At 40.8% G+C, this 25,712-nt stretch overlaps 1 protein-coding gene across 1 annotated transcript in view; it reads left to right on the top strand.

The window, feature by feature from the left end:
* The window catches only part of foxj3 (forkhead box J3), a 127,263-nt gene that overhangs the window by 76,970 nt on the left and 24,581 nt on the right, over positions 1–25,712 (top strand). The window contains exons 3-6 of the mRNA XM_086041148.1: positions 6,132–6,206; positions 13,495–13,578; positions 17,125–17,226; positions 24,240–24,368. Coding sequence (XP_085897274.1) covers positions 6,132–6,206; positions 13,495–13,578; positions 17,125–17,226; positions 24,240–24,368 — 390 coding nt within the window. The remainder of the gene's footprint in view (positions 1–6,131; positions 6,207–13,494; positions 13,579–17,124; positions 17,227–24,239; positions 24,369–25,712) is intronic.

The raw sequence follows: 25,712 nt of genomic DNA, 5'->3' as shown, positions 1-25,712 counted from the left end.
ACTCACTTTATGTACCTCTCTAAACACTCTCTGACCTCACTCCCCCCCTTTTTTTTTTGTTCTTAAAATGAAGTAATGCATTGTTATACATTAGAACATGCAGAGTTCGACCAAAACTTTGGCTTAGGATATACTTTAAATGCAGTGTTGGGCAGAAGTGACGAGTTAAACTATATTTCTCAGTAGCGTGGTTGTAACGTCGCTATTTTCAATGTTTTCGTCATCACATAATGCAGCGTTCACGGGAGCTTCATTTCCCCAGGCAGTTCTAAACCTTAACTGCATCTCTTCTTCTTTGACGTCACGTACCTATCCTCCTGCTGATTGCCTGACTTGGACAGTGTAGAAAAAGATGCCCACGAGCGGAAAGCACGCAGCAAGAGTATTTTATTTCCTGATGTATTAATATTAATATTTATAATGGCTAACTTGTGTTTGTACTTGTACGGCAGTTAATGTTAAAATATGAATTAAATCCTGTACAGGTAGTGAAGGTTTTGTAGCTGGTTTGCCTGTGGAACAAATTCCAGAAACGATTGCAGTGGATCTTCGATTTTTGTATGGCTTAGTTTTCATAAGATTAGATTTTGATGGCGCTGTTCGTCTAAAATTTGTCCCAGTTTTTGTACATCTGCTCAGATTTCGTACAAGCGCTGGTGTGAGTGCCAGAGAAAGACAAAAGAAAGTAACACTGGATGGGGGGGGCTTCCCTTTCGTCACTCTCTACACCTCACCGTTTTTCACATGTCAAGAGTCTTCAATCAAGGTAAAAGTGATGATAAATCTTCATTTATCCATGTCATTAGTCATTTATATTAATTACCATTTTTTTCTGTATATAAAAATGTGATTATGTATTTTTTATTAATATTTTTGGGCATCTGGAACAAATGAATTGGATTTACAATCATTTGAAATTGAAATAGCGCTCTATTTTTGAACGAGTTGGTTTTATTCACACTATCGTCCTGACTATCCACCAAAAACAAGGAAATGTGAGCAAATGTATTTCCAGTTCCACTGTCTGTGTTCATCAGGTGCATCATTGTCAGACAGTCCTCGCTTTGCTCTCTTCCTCTCCTAGTCGCCACTGTGATCTATCATTCCGTTCTCCCCCATCACCCCCACTCTCCCTCTGCTGTAATCGTAATATTCTCGAGTAGCCCCTTTGTTCTGTTTCATATTTACTGAAAATGCTCGCAGTCCGCCCGCCTCCCCGCAAAAGCGGTGCAAAAAGGACACACAGTAAGTGATGTTGCGAGAACGCATGCAGACGGTGTTGGTTTAAACATAAACTTTGAATGAAGTGGTAGCAGTGGCGGACTCTGTCTGCTTGACCAAGCAGAAGCTACTTAATGGATAGAGCATACCTCTCTGCACAAGTTTAGCAGGGTTTGTCTGCCTGGCGTCATGTGGCATATGTACACACACTTTTAAGACATACACACAGAGTTAAAACAAATGTAAGTGCTTGAGTGTGCACACAATTTTTCAGTCGGTGCGGTCTGTCACACAGATGTTCCCTGCTTTTTCCAGTAGGGGAATGCCGGCTTAAATGAGAGCATCATATCTTTTTGTCGCCATATACTATGCAAGATGAAGGCCGGAGACAGACAACGCCATACGAATGACGGATGCACATAAATTCGACCAACCGGATGACAGTATTTGTCTATGGAACAACCAGCAGATTGTGTTCCACTTGGATTTTATGAACTTTCATTCTTGCTTGAATAGAAAAGTGGTCACAAGAGATGACAAAAGCTCAGAACTCAGCAGCATGTGCTTGTAATTGTGTTTATATTTTTGGACATAAGCGCGCATGGGTTTCATCGCGAGAATTATTTGAGTGGGACACGCCATCCCAAATGTATTATTCATGCGGTGCACTGGAGCTTTGAACTTGAACCGGGCTAACTCTGCTCTAGCAGGTATCCGGTGTGGGAAGTGGATTCTGAAGCCATGTTTAGTTCATCGCAACATGGTTTGTCGAGAAATCCACCCACTGCTGCATGTTTGCTGCTGCGTGTCAGCTTTTTCTTACAACATAATGCAGGTGTGCGTTAACACGTTATTGTATGATGTTATTCCTGCAAAATAATTACTTTTTTTTCCCTCTTGTAAAACTTGTTTCTGATCAATGCAGTGCTCATATTATGATGCTCTTTGTGAAAAATTTTAATTGTAATGTTACATCTCCAAAATTCTTTTTTTTACAATATCGGTATGTTATATTCATGCCCCCTCTTGGTTTAAATGCATTTTCAGCCCAAAAGTTGCAACTTCAGATTTAAACCTTACAGATTAAATTTAAACTTTACAGATTTAAACCTTATTTTGTGGTTTATGCACGGTGTACCGTATTTACACATTTAATGGTCCATGTCTGTTGTTCTGAAAACGTTTTATAGCAAGTACCACCTCAAACAATTCTTGGCTCTACAAGTACCACCAGCATGATCAACAATTAAAATAAGATAGCGTAGTAGGCCCAAGTGTTCTTCAAAAACTAGGCAGAGGTTTTATTCCTTATATGTGTGTTTAATATTATTGTAAGCAACAGTAACATTATATACAGTTAGAAAATTAACACTGCGCAAAAATATAGGACAATACAAACCGTACTTCAAGAGTGATGAATTTAAAATGTCAATTATTTTTTGAGTCGCTGCCTATGTATTGATTGATACGTACATATGTGACCTACGCTAATGCAATATTAAAGTTATAATCACGCTGAATATTTGTATAAAAAAAACCCTTCTTGGCCATAAATATAAAGCACAAAGTACAAAGTACAGTAACAGAGCGTGCCTTCTCGTCACATTAACACGTTTTCTTATGGCACTCGGCAAACTAGCTCACTGTTGACCGTCACCTGGGATCGTCATACGTCGGCACCGTCGTGAACCGAGGACCACCTTGTATGCACCTTATACCAGGTTGTAGCTGAAAAGAAATGTGAAATTGTGTCTCTTAAGCCATGTTGTGCAGCTATCATATAAGCGCAGCCATACGTACGTCTCTATAGCTGCTTCTCAAAACAGACAGTTTTGGTTACAGTTTTCCTTCCCCCTCCTGGCACGAGGATGATTCACTGACTGTGAGGCTCTTAATGTTCTGTCGGGGAACATTGAAGGCATCCTCTGGTTTCCATAGGCATTTCACAGAGGCGCGATTGGCGGCATCACACAACGAGCCTGTCATTATCGTCCCTCCTGTGGTATAATTGCCGTTAGTGTTGAACAAGGGGCTCACATCTCGTGTGCTTGGGGGTGTCCGGCTCACTCCCCGCCACTCTCCACTCATCCCCCGTGTCCGTTAAAGCGAGCAGGGAACCCTGCATCTTTTTTTTTTTTTTTTTTTCTAAGTATGGCCATCTGTCAATAGCACTCTCAACTAAGTGGAGTGGAGGTGTGTGCAGGGCCATTGTTTTTTTTTCGGGCGGCGGGGCTGCTTGTGATGTTCTGTGTGGCCCCCGTGGCTACTTCATCCCGCCTCTCCATCCCAACGAGACAGCTGGCTGGGGCTCGCTCTTATCCGCCGTGGAGTAGCTTGTAAGCGTGTAATGAGTTAACTTTGGGATGATGATCTGCATAATTTATTTCCTGCCCCCACAGGGCCTGCTGGAGCATTAATTAATATCAGGCTCCTGCCACGATCCCAGTGTGGGACTCCTCTTGGCTTCTGTTTTTGGCACGTGGAATTTGATATGCTATCGTAGTAGATTCCACTTTTTTGAGAGGGACTTGAACCCACACATACGGTTCATTTTCCATTCGTGCGTAGTATGGTCCAGGTCAGTTTTGACCCGGGCTAAGAATATCCTCATAATAATTGTCTATATATAATTATGTACTACAGAACTTTTCAAAGTGTATTACTGTAAATGGATGAGTAATCCTTCATCAGTTTTTCTGAGAAATGCCAAAATGTATTTTTGCAGGTACTTGATTTTGCCTATGTGGATGTCTGTCTGTCAAGGCATCCGCTGCCCTTTGTATTACTCCTTCTGTTTTGTATGTATGATCATTCTTAAGGCCTGGATCAGGCGTCAGCAACCCGTGGCTCCGTAGCCACATGTGGCTCTTTCATCCTTATGATGCGGCTCTGCTTGGCTTTGGAAAGTAAATTATAAGAGTCCAATTGAAGTGCATGTTATTTGTCTCAAAAATGTTCGTCATGTCTTCTTAGTAAGTCAAAGTTTTTGGCCACTTCCATATGTGGTCTTAGATTGGATACCTGTGGGATTTTTTTGCAATGCGACCGCAGTCTGAACCTCCAGGTCGCATACATCCGACATTGACGTCAGGAGCCCAAACTGCGCTCCGCGCGGGCAGAGGGATCAGTGCTGACAGCGGCTCTGCAGTTGCAGACTCTGAATTGACTGTGTTTTTGACTTGAATTTAATCTCACTTGAAACATGAAGCATAACATGAAGCATTGACATTTATGATGATAGTAGTAATTCAGCCACGGCTTGATCGGCTCATTTTTTATGCACGGTTATGACGTGACGTCATCTTTACTGACGTCTTCATGAAATGAGATCCAAAAAGCCACGCCTCATCATTTCCTCCGTCGTGAGTGACGTCGACCGTCTCTTCTTCTGCGTATGGGGGTCACTTTAGGGGCGCAATTATGTTCACACAAGAAAAGAGACCAAGGTCGCATTTATAATGTAATATGAATGCTTACACAAAAAAATACTTTTCTTAAAAAGACGGCAGCTTATAGTCCTGTGTAAAGATGAAAATGACTTCCCAGCCCTGATTTGTAGAAGCTGCATGTGCGCAAAGGTTCAGGAGCAGAAGTCCAATTAACCAGCTAAAATAAATATTAAGGCAATTATTTTGCAAATATTTATTTTCATTTTTCAGTGAAATAATGCTCTATTTTCCACTGTATTTTTACATTTAGGCAGTTTTGTTTGCTTGATGGATAATTTAAGTTCATTGAAAGAGGCCTTCAACTCTGCGCTTTTTTTGTGTAAGTGTTCAAAATGTGTTCATTTAATAAATCAAATAAAATTTTCTGAAACATGGATGGACTGCATGGATTTCACAAGCAACACACTTTTACAAGTGTAAAGATTTATATATATATATATATAATGGTCAGCATTGCTGTCTGTTGTTGTTATGGTATATTTTCGTCATTTTTTCCAGCGCGACGTGCCGACAGTCAGCGTCGATCACAGTTGCCGATGTCTGATTGGCCTATCTAGGCCTTTATGTGCTGTGCTTTTAGTCTTTCACGGGTTTAACGTCCTCCATGACCCTTCAAAGACCAACTGGTCTCTATGGAAAATGGTGCAAACATGGTGGGCCCCAGACAGTTTTCAAGACTGTTTCAAACTTGTCCCTTTAAACGCCGAGCTCTCTGTAGCAATAATATATATAATGTACCCATGCATACACAGTACGTGACCTGGACTCTTATTGTTTCGAGATTCCCCCATGACCCCTCAAAGGCTAAACCTGTGCAAATGTGGTGAAACACAGACAGTCCTCTGGACTGTTTTAAACTCCCCCTGTGAACACAGCCTGCACTTCTTCCCAAAAATACACATATACAGTCAATTCCCGCTATTCCTGGGTGATATGGAAGGGGCCGGCCCGCAAAAAGTGAAAATCGTCTCTAATTGATGGCCATTGAAATGCAATGAAAAGGTGGGGGGAAATATTGGGAAATCAGTGACTATGCGAATCCTCGCGTGGCAAACCGCAAGTAACTTCATGTGGCTTGGACTCTGTTACCGTTTCGAAATTGGTCGATGACCCTTCAAAGACCACCAGGTGCTTGTTTCCACAGGAACCTGTGCAAGTCAGCACATTTTAGTGTGAAAGAATGACATTTTAGTTATTTCTATTTCTGTCAAATGTCAAAATGGGACAAATTTGACCTGAACAAGGTAGGAATGTTCCAATTCCAAGTATCCCACCACACCCATTGGCCTTACGTATATATGAAGATTGAAAGCAGGTATTATGCCGCTCTATGACAGCTTCTAAGTTCAAACCGCAAAAATACAAGACGGTATGTTACTGCAGACTTGTTCTTTCTTGTAATTTGTTTTTGTATGTCTACTCACCTTTTCCACCTCTCTCTCCCTCTTTTTGCCCCCACAGAACTCGATACGGCACAATCTGTCATTGAACAAGTGTTTTCTCAAAGTGCCTCGTTCTAAAGATGACCCGGGAAAGGTGAGATTGGAACATTTAAGATAATAGCTCGATGAACACAACCACACTTTTTGTTGCACAGAATGAATGTAGCATGTTTATATTGTAACCTTTTCGTGTCGTTCCTATGAAGAGGTATAAAATAATGTTTTTTTCTGTGATTTGTTGTGAATTCTTCTCGTTGCGCCTTGTGATGAGTTATTAGGGCCACTGGAAAAAAAGTATTTCCAAGAATAAAGGTTTTTGACTTTTTAAAAAGTCTCTTTTTTGTAATAATGACATTTGTCTCAAAATATTAAAACTTTCTCTCATAAATATGATTTCCTCTTAAGAAAAAAAAAATCCCCATGTTATTTCTCATATTAGGCAGCATATTAACCATTATTGCTCTTAGTATCACCATCCTATTTCTGCAATATGTAGCCTTGTAATAACGAAATTGTCCTTGTAAGATGACTTTTTCTCTTAAAATGACGCATGCATGCATTAACACTTACCGTATATAATGTTATATCCTCTCAATTAACACTTAACTTTGCTCTCTTAGATTGACCTTTTTCAGAATTTTTTTATCATTAAAAAGGCCACCGTTTTACAAAATCAAAGACTTCCTCCTAATTTATTGCAATTACACTTGAACCCTCATAATACTGCAAAATATAGATTTTGTTCCCTCTAAACTTTATTTTTCTAAGTTTATGAAGTTGTCTTCTGCTGGGAAAAACTATCATCTTGTTATCATGATATGATGCATGCACGCATTAACGGATGATGTTCTTCATATTAGCAATTTTTCCATTGTTTTTTGAGATTATGACTTTTTTTCCCCTCTGAAAAAAAGGTTCAGACAAAATGTATGTCCTTTTTATTATAAAGATTTGTCCAAGATTTGAAATTTTTACCGCACGATTATCGGAAATACATTTTATTCTATTTTTCTTTGCCTAAAAATTGCAATTGCGATATAAATTGAGATTTCTTTTTTCCAAGATCCTTTTTTAATGTATTTTTCAACAATTAATCTTTATTACAACAAACCGCATCAGATCTGTTCTGCATTATAGAATACTGTGGTAAAGGCAAATGAAGCATTAATTAATATGAAAGACTTAGAGGTATAAACTAAACTTACTAAAATATTTTCATGTGCAGTTTGGTAAGCGTTCACCATGACAACATATTTCTGCCACACAGGTGTGGTGTAAACATAAATCTATACTGTTAAGGCACAATCTCAAGTGCATATTACAACATTACTGTAAGCTAATCAGTAGCTTTACCATTTCCTACATATCACTTTCTTTCATGAAACATGATGGACTGCTTTTCTTAATCACTCAACTTCTTATGTAGACCGATAAACAATAATCCAGTGGCTCTACCACTCCATACACGTCATTTCATGAAACATGGTATGTGAACTTGGATTGTCCTTCTTAAATCACTCACTCAACTCATCATATAGATGGATAAATAAATAAAAAAAGACACATATATAAAATTAAAGCTTATCCAATCTACTTACAAACACCACACACGCCACCGAGTAGGAAAAGGTATAGTGAATCCCCGTCCCCTCCGCTGTCAAAAAGTAATGACCATTTAAACTGCAGCTTCTGAGATTCCAAAATGTCAATTCGCAACTCGCGATTCTATTGCAAATGCAATTAATCGTTCAGCTCTACATGAAATAGCCAAAAAAAAGACTCGTAATATGACGCAGGTGCACGTTAGCACTCATGTTATTTACGTAAAATGTAGATTTTTTATCTTTAACTTTGTTTTAGTAAGCTTGCAATGTTGACTTGAGAATTTATCGTATAATAACGCAAATGTATGTTAATTTTCATATGGCGACGTTATTTCCGTAATATTAAGGCTTTCTCCATGTAATATTACAACTTTGTTCTCGTTACATTCTGACGTCTCTCCTCCCAAAATGGTTTTTCTCTTCATATTAAAACTTTTTTTTTCTTCTAACCATTTTTTTTCTTCCCTGTAGTGCTAACACGTCTTTGTAGTTCCTGCTGTTGACTTCCTTGGGGATCAATAAAGTATCAATGTAATCTAACCTAAAATAAAGCGTCATGATGAAAGAATACAACTACAGGAACATGTTTGGTTTGTATCAACAGATGGCTGTAGTCAACCAAAATGTTTCTTTTTTTGGGGGGAGGGCATATCATGTCTGCGTTGGAAAAACTTTGAATCCCTGCCAGAGTCTTGACAGTAGAGAAATGCATGGCACGCTCTTAATCTATTAGGAACCTGCCTCCCCCGCAGGATTGCATTTCATATGTAAGGAGACACGTTTTCTTTTTTTTATTATTTGGCGAGCTCAGACAGCAGATGAGGGTGAAGTGAGAAAAAGTCAGACTGATGGAGACCGAGTCAAAACAGGGTTTAAGTAAGGTCGTTTCCAAAAATTCTTGCGTCCCCTCAAGCATTCAGCACCAATCTCCTCCTTCACTCATTTTCTTGCTCATGTTATTTTGACATTTTAATCTCAGTGGGACGACCTACCGTTGGCTTCATTTACGTTGCCGTCTCTTGTGACATCAAGCTGATAATTAGCCCTCATCTGCTGAGGTGGCTCATGACAGTGCAGCCACTATATTTAGTTCGGCATTGTGCATACTGTAGGTCTAATCATATGGATCCTAACCTACATTTCAGCCCGGCGCTATCTGAGCCTTTGCTACACATGCTGGGGAGGAAAAAAAATAGGCACAAATAATTACCCTCTCTGCACACACACACACACACGCACCCGCGCACACACACCAACACACACACACACACACACATGCATGGAGAGCTACGCCTGGCTGTGTACTAGAGGATGGGGACTGAATGCTAATTTCGTGTTTTGCTGTAATCCTCTGATATTGACACTCCTGGGAGCTGCTCCACTAAATACAAAATAATCTATTGCTGTATGGATCCCATTCCAGATGCACGGCCAACGTGCTCGCATCCTTAATGTTTAATTTGGAATTTTCCTCACTCCCTTCCGCCACCCCCCTTGTGCACAAGACAACTTCAAAGAGGCGGTAGCTGCTCTTGATATGTTGCATCAATATTGTAATGTGGCAGGAATATGAAAACTGCTGCTCGGATGAGATAGGAGAGGCAAAGTCTGCGTCTGTCAGACAGGGAGATGCTCGGGATTAAATGGCGCTCGTTATTGTGCAAAAACACCACCTGTCTGCATGTAAATTAGCAGTCGATAAGAATCCGCTCAATTGTATGCAGTACAGATGAAACGGGATACAAATCTGAATTAACAATTACCGTCACAATTTTTATCCGATTACTCGATTGATCAATGGGGTTTCCCATAAATTTGAAAATAAAAAATGTTTTTCACATTTTCATTATGGATTTACGTGTGGATTTTTTAGGGAAAAAATGTATTTCATCTATTTTGCAATAAGGCTGAAACAGCACTACTTACTGCTTAGCAAATGCACTGTAAATTAGGGATGTCACGATATCCAAATGTCACAATACGATAATATTACGATCCGCACCTCACGGTACGCTAATTATCACAATGTTGTGGCGAGGTTGGCGATATATAAAAAGCTAACGATACTGTATAAGAGCTCACGATATTGTAAAAAAATAAAAATAAAGCTCTTATAAAAAAAAAAAAATCGCAATATTCTGATTTTGTGCATAATAACAGTATTCACAAAGAAGTAGGCTTGGCCAGTAATGCGCTCCTATTGGCTCAGCAGCGCAAAGTATCATGGGCTATGTTGTTTACAATGCTGTGTTCGGCTGAAGTAGGCCGAGGGAGATGTTGAAAAATATAGGACCTTCTATTGGTTAAAACACAGGTGTCAAACTCACTGCCCATGGGGCTGACTTGTTGAGGAATGTGCAATTTTTTTAGGCCATTAGTCTTGTTTGTGTGATTGTTTGGGTGTTGTATTGTATTGGCTGTAAAATTTCCCATTTAGGACAATAAAGTTTATCTTTTGTTAATTATCATACACTAATGCTGTTATTTCTGCAAAAATCTGAATTTTTTGCCGTTGTATTATTAAAACCTTGTTCTCATTTTTATTTTATTTTAGCGTAACACAGGAAAACAGCAATGCTGGTAGTATTACATTATTTCTGCAAAATTACTTCCTGTTTTTCATCCCCAATCCTTTACCTGAAAAAATACCAACCTTGCTCGCCACGTAAAGGAGCTTTGTCATATACGATTTCATCTTTTGGCTTTTACCTGAAAAAACAAAATAATTATTTTTCCCCCCACACATTGACACTTGTATTCCGATGTAATTTTTGCCAAAACGTTTAATAGCACACGATCATTTCTGAAGAATTCCAACTTTTCTTATGAAGTTACTTTTGGTGAGAGCCACTGGAGTAGATGACGTAATTGAAGCTGTAATATGAAAAGGAGTGTTTTTTTCAGGTAGACTGCATGTTTTATGATAAAGCAGCCGTTTTGTTATGGCTGAAGAGAATATGGTGGTTTGTGCTATGTTCATGCGGACCCACATTTATGTTGCAGAATATTGGTGAATAATTTAATGGCTCTTTATATGTTTTTCTCTTTTCCTGCCAACTCTCTGGGGGTGGGGAGAGGGGAAAAAATGCAGCAACTCTCTCTTCCCACGAGAGTTAACTTAAAATGTTCTTCCCCGCACTAATTAAAAGCAACGGAGCCCAGCCCGGCTTTGTCTGTGCAACTCCTCGTTTTGAAACATGTGCATTATGAGACGCGCATGGATTGACTGCGGTGACAATGCGCCTCACCTTTATCAATGATGTAGAATTTCTAATGAGGCTGCTGCATTTTTATCACCCTTGTATTTTTTTTCCCCTCCTCTTCTCAGCTTGATTGCGCGTGTGAATTATTCTCAACCCCTCTGAGGAGCCGTTAATTGACCCCAAAGCTTGGCGCACATTAAAACGTATCATTTCACATACACACACCCCGTCCACCCTTGATGAATATAGGCCAAGCGTGGCTTTTCATTTGAGCCATTGCCGCGCCAGAGTACGTGAGTTGTGAAATAACATTTTCCCTTTAACAAGGGCAGGACATTGTGTACAACGCTATTATTTTATGGATACTCACTCGGCTTCTCTGGTGGACGCATCAATTATTCTCTCTGCTGGGGAAGTTATTTTAAAAGGTCCTGATCTCACTTTCTCTTGACAATTGAGATTTTTTTTTTCTTATCATAAAATATTAAAAATAAATTCAAAAACCCGCAAGAACTTAAGGTGTAAAAAAAAAAAGTCTTTTTTTTTTTTTTTTGCTCGTGTGTGCTGCCTTGTTTTGGGCTTGGGAGGAACACCATCGGAAAAAATAAATAAAATGCAAAAGATGAATAATGCAGGCTGCGGCTGTAGAATGGCGTCCCCTAAAACTCACACCCCACCCTCCAGTCAGCCTGCGCTGTTCTCTCCTTGATTAGCCTCTCTGGGCTCAGCCAGGGTGGCTCTTCCTCATTTCCCGGCCCGAGAGCCGCCTTGGCAACGGTGCCACGCTCACCTGAGGCTGAGGAAGTGGCAATTCAAGGAAGAGCTGCTCCTCGCCAGGAGGAAGCCAAGTCTTTCCTTAATGACAATAGCCACTTTCCACACAAGCAGACGTAACGAATGCAATGAAGGTGTTTACAATCCCCCAAAGGTGATGTAGCACTGGGCAATTAAACAAAATGTAATCGTGATTTTGGTTTAGCACCATCATAAAAACATTGTAATAGAAGAAACATTATTATTGTGCTGCACGGCATGCACCGTGTTACTTGCACAGCAAGCGTATGATGTGCATATGAATCTGATCTCCCTATAAACTGTTTAATGACACCCCAGTTGGATTTTACTGTAAAACTAAGCATACACAAAAAAGAATTCCACTCATTTCATACTTACAAGACATACAGGCATTTTAGAAACATTGTCAGTGCTAATGCTAACAGTCAATGTAAAATCCTATTGAGAGGCTAATAAAAAAAATTAGCATTGAGTTCCTTAAATAACATTTTCAGACAGGTAATATAACAATACTCAAAGGAAAATATTCTTCCTAATCTGTGAGAAAAATAATTGTTAGTAAAGCTCAAAAACAACTTTCTTCTTAAAATCTTAATGTAATTATGTACTCCGTGGCCCCACACGACCTCTAAGAAGCCTCGGCGCGCACAGCAGGAACATGTGTCATGTCATCTTCCAAAGCGCTTATCCTGTACAGGGTCACGGGGAGGTGCTGGAGCCTGGAGCCTATCCCATCCGACAATGGGCGAAACAGCAGGAGCAGCCAGTATAAAATTGTATTTGATTTGATTTGATTTGATTTGATATATTTTTCATATTTTATCTATATTATAGGGACGTCACGATATCCAAATGTCACATTACGATAATATCACGATATTAACCTCATGATACGATAATTATCACAATATTGTGGGGGGATTAACGATATATAAAAAGCTCACAATACCCGCAATATAAGAGGTCAACTTAACTATGAAAGAGTGAAATAAACTGGTGAATATAAAGAACAAATAAACTCTGTTTTAAACATAATCTGCTTAATAGCGATGGGCGATATGTCAGAAAAACTGTCACAATGTAAGTATTTAATATCAGTCCATCCATCCATCCATCCATCCATCCATCCATCCAATATAAATAATTATTGATTTTGTTTTAAATCTCTTTAAAAAAAAGTTAACTGTTTTTTGTACATCGTTATGTAGCGTAATGTGCAGTTTGAATTGCATTGTGAATGCTTATTTGCATTAGGTACTACCCCAAAGCAGTATTGTTGATGCACATACATTAGGCTTCATTCAGGGTTCATACAATGTAAGTGAACTAGTACTCTCTTGCAATGCATACATTATCGTTGATCAACTATCATAGGACTACTTTATCTTTTCAGCGGATTTAGTTTTGCCATAGTTCATTCATATTTTACTTGTGTTTGACTTCTTTGCGTTTTGAATGTTTTATCGAAGGCATTTTCTACTGATATCGATCACGTGTCAATCGCGATACATATTGAAATTGAATCATGGGTCCAGCTCTAAGTTGACTGTTGGTAGTTAAGTAAATAAAACATTTTGTAATCAATGGATCATTGTGTTTATTAATCATGATTTCAATGTCAATCCAAATGTTCATGATTATTATTTTTCCATAATGACTCAGCCCTAGCTTGATGCACTTTTGACACATCGGTAAGTGCTGTGAGTCAAGTGCAAAGTGTGGGAAAGCATTTTTTTTATTTTTTTTTTAATGCGCTGACAGTGCTCTCCTTTGCCTGCAGGGCTCGTACTGGGCTATTGACACCAACCCAAAGGAGGACGCCTTGCCAACGCGGCCCAAGAAGAGGCCGCGGTCGGGAGAGCGGGTGAGTGTGATGCGGGCGGGGGGAAATTATGTGTGTTATGTGCATTAATTAATTGCGACTCCTGGTGTGTGCTGCTTGGCCACTGGGGGTAGTATAATACTCTCCTGTAGACACAAACAAAGAAGACTACAAATCAAGGCAAGGTAGCTCTATTTATATAGTACGTTTGATACACAAGGTAACTCAATGTGCTTCAGATAAAAAGTACAGCATTTAAAAGCATTTACAATAAAAGAGTGAAATACATTTACAGTGGGTACGGAAAGTATTCAGACCTCTTGAAGTTTTTCACTTTCTGTGTCATTGCAGCCATTTGGCAAAATCAAAAAAGTTCATTTTATTTCTCATTAATGTACACCTAGCACCCCATCTTGACCGAGAACAACTGAAATGTTGAAATGTTTGCAGATATGTGAAAAAAGAAACACTGAAATATCATATGGTCATAATTATTCAGACACTATTCAGACCTTCATATTTAACTCACATGCTGGCCATTTATTCTGATCCTCCTTGGGGTGGTTCTGTTCCTTTATTGGAGTCCAGCTGTGATTAATTAAACTGATTGGACTTGATTAGGAAAAGTCAGTATAAAACCTTACAGTCAGAGAAAATGAAAATCATGAGGTTTAAAAACCTGTGCAAGGTGATCAGAGACAGAATTGTGGCAAGGCACAGATCTGGCCAAGGTTACAAAACAATTTCTGGAGCACTAAAGGTTCGTAAGAGCACAGTGGCCTTCATAATCCTCAAATGGAAGACGTTTGGGATGACCACAACTCTTCCTTGACCTGGCTGTACAACCAAACTGAGCAATTGTGGGAGAAAAACATTAGTAAAGAAGAACCCAAAGATCACTGTGGCTGAGCTCCAGAGATGCAGTGGGGAGATGGGAGAAAGTTCCACAAAGTCAGCTATCACTGCAGCCCTCCACCAGTCGGAGCTTGATGGGAGAGTGGCCCGACGGAAGCCTCTCCTCAGTGTGAGACACACGAAGGTCCGCATAGAGTTTGCCAAAAAACACATGAATGACTCCCAGACTATGAGAAATAAGATTCTCTGGTCTGATGAGGCCAAGATTGAACTTTTTGGTGTTAATTCTAAGCGGTATGCGTGGAGAAAACCAGGCACTTGATGGAGGATTTGCTGACTCCAAAGTAAATTGCATCATAGGAATCCATCATCATCTTCATATCATATCATCTACACAGCCATGATAACTAACATTTGTGTTCCGAAGAATTTGACCCAAGGGTAGCATATACAGGCTGAACAAAATGTGTCCAAGGACTGACCCTTGAGGGACCCCACGTCTTTGCTATTCGATCAGACTCAAAACTTGCAATGGTGACAACGTAACTCCTTTCCTCCAAGTAGAACCTGAACCATTTTAGGATTTTAGGAACATTCACTTTTTTAGAAGTGGCTTGATGGCAGATTTTCTCAGGGGTTTAGGAAAGTCGCCTGACTGAAGTGATATGATTTGCTGTAACTCAGCAGTTTGCTCAATAGCTTTGAAAGACTCAGATGGTGTTGAGTCAAAACAGATGGTTGATGGTTTCAGCTGCTGAACCATTTCCGCTACAATTTTTGATCAACTGTACCAAATTCTGACATGGTAATTGCATTATTCCTGCGTGGTTTTAGGTTCATCATTTCATGATTTTGCTTTTTGACCTGATGAATTGTACTTTTTTTTTCACAAAAATAGCAAGCAAATTCATTGCATTTATCTGTTGAGAGGAGTTCTAGTGCTATTTGATTAATCAGAAACCTTTTGTCTCCTTCCGTTTCTACCAGAGTTTTTCCACCTTTCTCCACACACACATGCAGATGTTATGTAACTGCCTCGCGAGCCTGTCATGAAGTGGGCACCTTATTAATAAACGGTGCCCCAGGTAGCCATTACACACGTTATAATCTGCGCCTCCTCCCTCTTTTATTTATTTTTTTATGAACATCAATTAATGCAGAGCACTACTCTGAGCTTCCGGCTTTTTAATTAGGGATGGTCCAGCGTTACACACGGGTTTTTAGTGGAGCCGCTCACATTTGGACTGACCTCGGGGCATCTCAGTGCTGCGGCCTCGGGAAGGCTTCCCTTACAATGTGGCTGACCACAGTCCACCGGGAAGGGAAGGTTCTGTTAAGCTGCAATTTTGCCGGCAGATCTGTGCACATTCTGCTCCCATTGTCACCGCCACACATTTTTCAAGTATTAAAAATGCCATTTGAAAAATAATATTTTGCATGAATATGAATTTTGTATTATTGTCTTTGGTAAACACATCAATCGTGTATATATGCAAATACTTGATATCCCTGTCACATTTTGACACATTAAAAGTTTCAAAAATGTGTAAAACTAACCTATCTCACAACGGTCTAAACCCAGCTCACGTTCCCTATTAGTGGGTATATGTGTATAAATTTATATATGGTTAATATATTAGCCTTTTTCGCCCTCCTCTCCTCTTTCTCCATCCACTTCTCAGCAGTAATGCTAAGTACAGCATCTTATGCTTTTTATTCTAATGTACTTTCGTTTTTTTGTACAAAGTATTTTGACATAAATTTCGACTTTAACGGTGAAATCTGACATACGCGGAAATTCGTGTTACATCGCCAGTGTAAAATGAGGGCTCCCTGTATATGTATAATATATTTTTGTGATGCTTTTATATAAAAAATATAATGTAAATATATGTTGATTCAATATATACGAATATATTTTGACATTTACAATTTGAATATTGTGTATATGTAATTTCTATATTTATATAAATATTTCAATCTTAATTAGTAACTAACCCTCGAAGAAAAAATATAATAAAATTGTCATTATAATGGTATTAATACAAATATTGAGAATTAGGTCATGTTATAACTAAACATTTCATTTTTATGTCATATCTTCATTAAAGTGTCCTTAATATGTTTCAATTGTACAAATACAAATTCAGTTTATTCTACATATGACAGTATGTATCACAATGCCTGCTGTATGTTGTTTCCGGTGCATCTCTGCTGTGCTTGTACGTAGGCTTGGCACAAAAGAAAGTGACGCGTGTCTGTACTGTCGCCCCATTCCCTCCCCCTCCAAACAAGGAATTCCATTAAGAGTCTCAGACGGCACGAGTGAGAGTTTGGGAAATCTCATTTAGTGTTTATCATGAATTAAAAATGGTATTGTTGGCAGCCAATCCTCTTAGTGTAAGCACTTTTTCGGAGGGAGACTGGCACGGCGGAGTTATCTTTGACGACAGCACACACGACGGGCACGCATGGCGCGCCTTCATGACTACGATGATGTGCGTTTCTTTGGTGGGAGGCGAGGTTGGGGATGAACGCCGTCTCTTGTCCTCCCGTGAAGAAGCGCGCTTGAAATGTGACCTAAATAAAAGCTTCGGTCTTCATTTTGCGGCAGGATGCGAACAAAGGCCAAAAAACATCAACCTGCTTGTGTTTAGTAATTGGATTATGCTGGATTTTATTTATTCCTTTCCTCTCTGTCTCCGCATCCCACGTCCAACCCACCCCCCACAGGCTTCAACGCCATACAGCCTGGAGTCGGAGTCTTTGGGGATGGAGTGTATGATCTCTGGAAGTGCCTCTCCAACGCTGGCAATCAACACTGTGACTAACAAGGTACTACAGGCGGCCCTCCAGCCTCCAGCTCCCCCAACATGCACCTGGCTACGTGGCTGCACCCTGACCCCGCCCACTTCACCAACCTCCTACTGCACAGTTTCCCCGTGGAGAGAGGAGCACTCCACGCACACACACACACGCACGCACGCACACCCGCACATGCCTAAAGCTTATCTGCAACCCACACCAAAATACACAAGGAGGTGCACGCCGGCACCTGATTCCTGCATAACGGCAGGCTCCTGTTGCGTTGAGCTCTGGCAACGCGATGCCCGCATGGGTGCTTGCAACATGAAACCTGGCCATCCGATATACTGTTCACTACACACATACACGCTTGTTCGCGTTACAGTTACAATATTCCCGTACAGTGGACCCTGCTAAGGCAAGGTATCAAACTAAAGGCCCGCGGGCCAGATCCACCGCCACCATCCTCCACGTCATCATCCCGAGAGATTTTTTTACGAGTCCATAAAAATAGGTCTGCAGCTATCGAATATTTTTTCAATTGATTCTACTACCGATTACTCCATTGATTAAACGAATAAGAATTGATTTCGCATTATTAAAAAACAAAACGTGTATGTGAGATGCAGGTATTATATTTGTCTACTTCGGGTCGTCATCCTAACCTTGCAGCTGGCTGTGAACTGGCTAATTATTAAACAGTCTGCACACTGTTGAGAGCTTGGGCCCCATTTTTGGCCGCAGCAGCTAGTGAATTAATTTGCCTTTTAAGTGATTATTTTGGTGCTGTTTGTTCTTTAAAGCGATTGAAAGTTCACAATACGTTCCTACCAGCAGTGGTAGTCTATATTGAATTTGCTAACATTAAAGGTGTGCATCTCTCCATCCATCCATCCATTATCTGAACCGCTTTATCCTCACGAGTGTCGCGTACTCGATACAAGGATGGTTTATTCTGAAGTAGAACAATGCGATGTGGTTCAATTCAGTGGGATTACAATTCGATTTGATATAGTATGGCACAGTTTGAAAGGGTATGATGCAATGAGTTTCTTGTTGTCATTTTACCATATCAATGTGACCCCAGTGAGGATAAGTGGAACAGATGATGGATTGATGGTTGGATGAACTTGTCAGTATAGTTACTGTACATCTCTCTCTTCACTGAAAGACTATTTGATACGTAAAGATTCGACGCACTCCCATCTTTTAAAAAGTTGTTTTCCGATTCAAATCGTTTTTTGTTACACTCCTAGTTAACATCGAGTTATTGTTTTTGTCAATCGTAAACGCGATGTTTTGTTTCATTTGTTCATCTGATTTCCTTAGACACATTGCACTTCATCTTTAAATATCTAAGTGTCAGATGATTAAAAAACTGAGGACCTCGTCTGCGTTTTAGGTGCTCGCCACTATCGCACCAACATATTTCTTCTTGACTAGGCCCCGGAGCCTGACCCAACTGACATTGGATGAAAGGCGAGGATTTCAAGTCTCATGGAAGTTGTTCATCGAGGATTGTAGGGGGGAATAAATCGGCAACACCCAAGTGGTCGCACGACAAAATAAATGAATGACATGAACATATCGTGACACGTTGGATAAAACACATCGTTGTGTGTTATTTTTGAAATGTGGGCGGAAGCTAGAGGAAATAAGGTTACACTTTTTATTTGTTAAAAAAAAAAAAGAGCTTAGGACCCGATTGCACATCCAGGAGGAATGCTGCGAGGCCGGCGAGCTGTTCGACGCGAGTGTGCCATTCACTCTGAAATTGAAATAGGCTTTTTAACCTTAAGCTCTCATCCTCTAGGCCCAGTGGGGGCAGCTCTCAGGAGTACTTTTAAAAAGCCTACAAGAGTCACTTATTCATTTGCAAGCGAGCATTACCCGAAAAAAAGAAGAGCGTACAAGCATGCAATCCTGCGTGTGTATGTGTGTGTGCGACAGGGGCCTCTTAAGCTCCTGAGTTGTGCGGTGAAGGGCACGGTGTCAGCTTGTGTTGTAACTTGTGCGCGCATGCACACAGAGTATGTTAGCAGGGGTTTCTACTTGTTTTGACAAGCACCACGTATAAGCATACATGCACTTTTTCATGAATCTGTCGCCTCGTTACGCCCTCATGGCAGCCAAGATTCCCAGACATCTGTCCAGCAGACGACACTACTGCAAATGCTCAAATCTAACCAAGATTAAATAACCCACATTAAGTCAAAATATGCTTGTTCTTTGTCTTCTAAGATCCTCTTGCACGGCAATTTGTGTCGAGCATTCTGCTTGCCTCAAGCGTTTTTTACTCAGGGTATTTATTTTTATTGAGAGGTTGTTACCGGTTATGAGAAAGGTAATATTAAGATTAAAAACTGCTATTTTTGTCCTACTGGCATATTTGACAAAGTTCCTGTAAAGTGGAAATTAATAAGTCTTGTGAAGTTGACACACTACGGGGAAGAGTGTTGCTAACAAGTCTGACAAATTCGAATTATTAAAGCAGTTTCCATGTTTATAAAATGAGGCTTCAAAATCGTGAAAAATCATTTTCTCGTCCCCGCTCTTAAATGCTGTGGGCATGTCTGCTAGTTGTGTGAAAGCGCGCCCGGTTGAAAAATGGATTCTACTTGGTCTCTTGGCTTTCTACTTCAAGTGCGGCTAGCCACCAGCTAGCTCATTAGCTAACGGGCTTGGGTCTAGTAATAATCAGATCAGGATTTCTAGTATGAGCAATGTGATAATAAATTAAGATGTATTAGATTGCATAACTGATCCAAAGTGTGTCATTGGCATTGTTTTATGGCCAAAATGTCAGGAAAACTGAAATGGTGTAAAATGGTATAGCTCCACAATTGATTACTACCTACAGTAGTCCTTAGTCTTTGCCCATACAGTATTTTGAGCATTTCTCCTCAAACTCAGTATATAATATTCATTTATTGTTGCAATTTTGTAATATATTAATAATTTAGTTTCAAATAATAACAATTTGCATTAGTTTTTAATCTGTTTTTTTCTTCCCGGTTTTTGCCGTTTATAGTGAGCGGAAATGGGCGACAAAATACTCCTTTTGTTCATTCACGTCTTTTTTGTTCCCGCCATCATGATAAAGGCTGCAGGAGACATGGACGCGCGCCGTGCAAAAAGCTTGTTTCTCACTGTCTCAGCACTGTAAACACGCGCCAGGCAGGCCACGCCTCTTTCAGCACGGCGTGCCAAGCCACAGGAATTCCCTGTCTCTTGTTTTTCTCTCCCTCTCTTTCTATTCCAGTCGCTGTCCCTCATTCCCGCCTTCGCGCACAGACCAATGGCAGACGCGGAAGGCACCAGAGAGAATCTCTATTCTTTTCCGCGGGCCGTCGGGCATTCCGCTCCCTCTTTTATTGTGTGTGTGTGCGTGTGTGCGTCTGTCTCGCTTTCACATAGACTCACGTTTTTCCCTCCACTGAAGTGGCTATCAACATTGGCATGAATGTGATGAAGCTGTGGCACAGAGGTGTGATGATGAAGGCTTGGAAGTCTGTTTGGCCCTTTCTTCCCCTTTTCGTCTTTGGGCCATCCTTGCAGTCAGGAGGCAGTTCAGCTTTTTGATTTCCCAGTGTCTCAAGGTGTCGTGAAATACTTTTTGAACAAAACTTATTACATTGATAAGAATAGAAGTCTTGAAGAAGACTTGTTTGCCTGTTAGCTAAAACAGGGTGCACACATCTCAATAAACGGGCCAACTTTGAGCATTTTTCATCCCTTATTATCCAGGGCAGCATCTGCATTATTTTTGGATGTATTACCCTGAGCGATTATCCTGTGGTATGGGGTGTGCTGAATTAGTTTTACTTCTCAATCTGCTTGGAAAAGAGTCCACAGCCGACAGTTTACTTTAAAGAAGGGTACACGCATACCGAGAAGTGGGCTGATTGCGCATTTTCTCACCCTTCTTATGAAAATTTGTAAATGCCTGCTTGTTGGCTGTCTGTAAAAAAATATCCTCCGGTGTGGGGTGTGTCAAGAGTAATTTTCCTCCCCATTGTGCTTGGAAACAGTCAGGGCCGACAGTCAAAAATGTTTAAAGCAGTGTACACATGTACCAACTATTGAGATTTTTCTAAAATATTATTTTGAGTGATTATCCTTTGGTTTGGGCTATGATAAGATTGATTTTTAAATTGGGGTTCATGCATATGTTTAATCGGGCCAAATTTGAGAATTTCTTCCCTCTTTAAATCAAATTAAGCACAGACCCGATCATCAGGCGTCTGTAAAAGATTATCCTGAGTGATTGTCTGGTGGTGTGACAAGAATAATTTTCCTCTCTTGTCTGGTTGGAAAATGGTCAGGGCCTACAATTGTAATTTTAGCAATTTTCAGCTCTTATGGCCAAAGTCTGCAAATGCCCGATCATGAGATGTCTGTAAAACATTTTCCCAGGTGATTATCCTGTGGTGTGTCAAGAGTAAATTGTCCGGTAATCTGGCTGGATTGTAGACTTTTTCAGACTAGTTATTGGATGTCCCTGACTAATTATCCTGTGTGTGAAAATATTTGTCCTACCAACCGGCTCAGAAAACAGTTAGAGCCAGTAATTGTAATATCACAATATTTGAAGCGGGGTACACAGATGTTGATAATTGGAACGGATTTTGCCTTTGTATTCCGCCTTTTCTTCCGCCTCTCACAGGTTGGTCTCGATATGGCGAAATCTGGTTTGGAGGAGGAGACTATCTCACTACGGTTGTGTGTCTGGCGCGCTGTCATCGTCGTGGAAGCGCTTGCACAAGCTCGCGTGTACCTCCGTGTCATCCGTTTTCCCTACAGAAATGTGCGTGCCACATGTATAAGAGTCCATGTTGAGTTCTCTGGGGGTCTGCCTAAAACCACAGAGCGGCGAGGTTTTAAAATAATCACACTATACGGGTGAGCGGCGTAAAAATAGATTGCGGTAGGTGACTTTTATGACTTCACTCCGCATAACATTTATATTTCTGTGGCACCCTGTTTTTGATTAGCATGGCGAGGCTGATTTTCATTGAGTTCCCCTTCACGCTAATGAACACTGGATCCGAGCCCACACTGAGCGCAGGGAGGCTACAGTCCCCTAATGAGCTCCTCTGTCTATCCTCCACTCCCTCTGTTCCTTGAACCTTGTTGGATTTAGCGTCTTAAGCTTTATCTTTTTTTTTTTTTTCATCATGATTTTTCTATGTATCGACAGCGCACGTATTAAAAGCGTATAATGATGGGGCTGGCCTGCTTTCTAACCAGTATGGCGGTCAGTCGGCCAATCTGTTGCCTCTTCCTTGTGGCCTCGGTGGCTTGACGGGAAGACAAGAGAGGCTTCAGTGTACCGCTGGCCCAGGCTGCTCGCCTCCAGGCTACGGCCTCTGCTGCCTCATTGTGCCCAGCACAGGGCCCGCTCTGTTCCACTGGCTGATGAGCAGAAGCCACCACACTGCTCTCAGTCACGGGTGGATACGCATGCAACTCACACACACACACACACACACATACATACACACACACACCGATCCAAAGGAACAACGTCAGTGCATTGCTGCCATTCCTTTCTCACAGCAGTGAGCCCCATGCACTATTTTCCGGATACTTTCTAACTCAATATGTTTGTCTTTCTTAATCCAGTGGAACCGCGATCGTTGAATACAAATTGGTCCACTTATGTGCAGATTTCAAAGGACATTTTCCCATCAGTATAGAAAAACAGTGGTGCCTTGCGATTCGAGTTTAATTTATTCTGTGAACATGCTCGTAACTCAACACACTTAAGTTTTGCCCAATGAAATTAATGTAAATGCCATTTTTCATTGCAGCCTCCCCAAAAAACAACACAGATGAGTGTAATGTGTAAATAAATAAAAAAATTCTTGAAAGTGTACATGTACTGTACCTAGAGCCTGTTTCAGCTTCTCAGTAGACGCAGTAATAATAGTAGTTCTTCGCAGAGGATAAAGAATGCCTGTAAGTATTGTTAGTATTATTATTGTCTGTATGTCATCTATTTCACCACTGTTTGTGTTCAAATAACCATTGCTTAAACGGTTATAAAACTTACTAACACATCGATGCTATTCGATAGCCCATCTGTGGCTTTTCCTATTATGCGTAAGCAACAAGCTGGCGGACTTTAAGGCAAAGTTATGTGGTTGTTTTAGATTACATGTGTAATTGCTGAGCTGGGCATTCCGTCCCGGACGGAGGATGGGGACAAGTTTTAAAAAAGGGATGGACTAAGCAGGGTCCGTCCCACACGCCTGTGACGTGGTCGCGAGGCGGCCAAAGTTCAATCTCAACCTATTCGGCGAAATGGGCAGAAATGGACAAAAATTGCCTTGAACGCTTCAAATGCACCACTAGTCACCCAACTGCACATACTTACTTGTATTGGGAACACCCCGGCGGGGACGCTGTGGACTGCACACGTTCTGTCACACGGACTGCGAATACGCAGGCGTTCACTGCGTGGTCATTTGTTGAATGTTTGTGTGAACGAGGCTAATGCTTTCCCACCAACTGAGATCCAGTCATGTCACAATGACCGTCACGCACAACGGCCGGGTTTTTACGACTTTTGAGGCATTTTACGCACGACTGCGCTTTGAGTTTGAGTTCAAGTTTGTTGGAGGATAATTAAGATTGTCGTGCTGAAGTGCTTCGGCTGGTTTCCGCTGCTCTCATTGAAAGGTCAGCGTCAGCGGCGACTCCGAAAATCCTTTGTTGCCTGTCTCAAACGGATTCGCGGTCGGTGAGCAGATGCGGCTGACATCGCCACCAGCGTGACCTTTACTGATGGGAATGTCTCAGTTGTCTCGAGACCGCATCCAACTAGAAACACCCTCTTTCACACACACACAAGCACACATAGAGAAAAGTGAAAGTACTCTGCTATTATGACATTGTTTCCAACACAAACACATCAGATTTCCCCGGCGTGATTCACACCCACTATCTTTGGAATGTACCATTAGCTAGAATTGAAATGACAATGTCATTTGTGTGTGAACTACCAAAGCTCACGTGTTTGTGCGTATGTGTGTTTCAAGGTGGCACTCTACAACACGGACCAGGAAGGTAGCGACAGTCCGAGAAGCAGCCTTAATAACAGCCTGTCCGATCAGAGCCTGGCCTCCGTCAATCTCAACAGTGTGGGCAGCGTGCACAGCTACACGCCGGTGAGATGGGGCTGCACTGTTTTCTGTTTTTTTTTTTTTTTGTAGTTTTATTAAGGGGCCAGGAATGACTTAATCCAAAATACGGTTGACTGGAGTGGAGAAATGAATGCCAATCCTGGCAGGGGCACATCGACCTTTAAATAATAACCAGTTGCTGCAGCGAAAAGAGGAACAATAGCTGTTACTTTTTTATGTTCATCCACACACACTAAAACATGTTTCTCTGCCTTAGCCCTTAAGAGCTCCTCACCTTTTTTTTCTCAAATGTCCCAAAATGACTGTAAATATTATGCATTCAGAATTTTTCCACTTTCATCGAGCTATCCATTCATCTATTTCCTATGGTGCGTTTCCTCATCGCGGTCACAGGTGAGCTGGAGCCTACCCAAGCTGATAGTGGGCAAGAGGCAGGGTACACCCTAGACTGGTTGCCAGCCAGTTGCAGGGTACACACCCCCATTCACACCTACGTACGATTTCGAGGCTTGGATAAATCTAACGTCTGTTTTTGGAATCTGGCAGAAAGCCGGAGTGTCCAGAAAAAAACATTGCGAGAGCATTTCAGGAAGGCCTGTGCTGAGATTTGAACCACGGACCTCTCCTATTTCCGACCGTGAGGCAGACGTGCTAACGATGAGATGATCATGATGCCCTTAAACTACTGTAGTTAAACTCATAACTATTTTATGGATTTCATTTCACACCATTATACAACATCAATAGTGGAAGATACTTATTATTTCAGTAGGAAGAGAGTCAGGAGTGAGATTTTGATGCATGCTTTGAATAGGGGAATGTAGCACCTCCTAGTGGGTTATTGATGAAAATAAAAATAAAGCCAATAGTCCAATTATATTAATTAAAGGATTACATTAATTGATGTTGAGACGACTGAGTTGCAGTTTTCAATTACCTGGTAGACATGTTTTTGTTGTGTTTGTGTCACTTTGTCATTCCAGACAAATTGGATGAACAGTAGAACACAATTTAAAAATAACACATTTTCATTCAACACAGTCAGCATTGCTTAAAAAGTTGTTTGTTAGTTTGTAGGGGCTGGGACGATACACTTTTGGCCCAATCCGATACGCATGTATTGCAATACTTAAATATTATAAATATATATATATTGGACCAATCCCGGCTCAAATTCAGAAAACAGGTCAGCCGTGATTGGTCGTAGTGAGCAGTTGTGATGTCATTTTCAGTCGACAGAAGACAAAGAGAAACCGCCCCCAGAGATGGCTAAAAATGAGTGCATTTTGCTGCTTAACTTATATTCCATAAACGCAAAATTAATCAGAATGCCGTGTTTCAACTAGTGGGCCTGCTGGCAACATATTC

This window comes from Filicampus tigris, chromosome 9, assembly GCF_054856515.1.
Source record: "Filicampus tigris isolate MCC_2025a chromosome 9, RoL_Ftig_1.0, whole genome shotgun sequence".
NCBI lineage: Eukaryota > Metazoa > Chordata > Actinopteri > Syngnathiformes > Syngnathidae > Filicampus > Filicampus tigris.
This window is presented reverse-complemented; position numbering and strand designations above follow the sequence as displayed.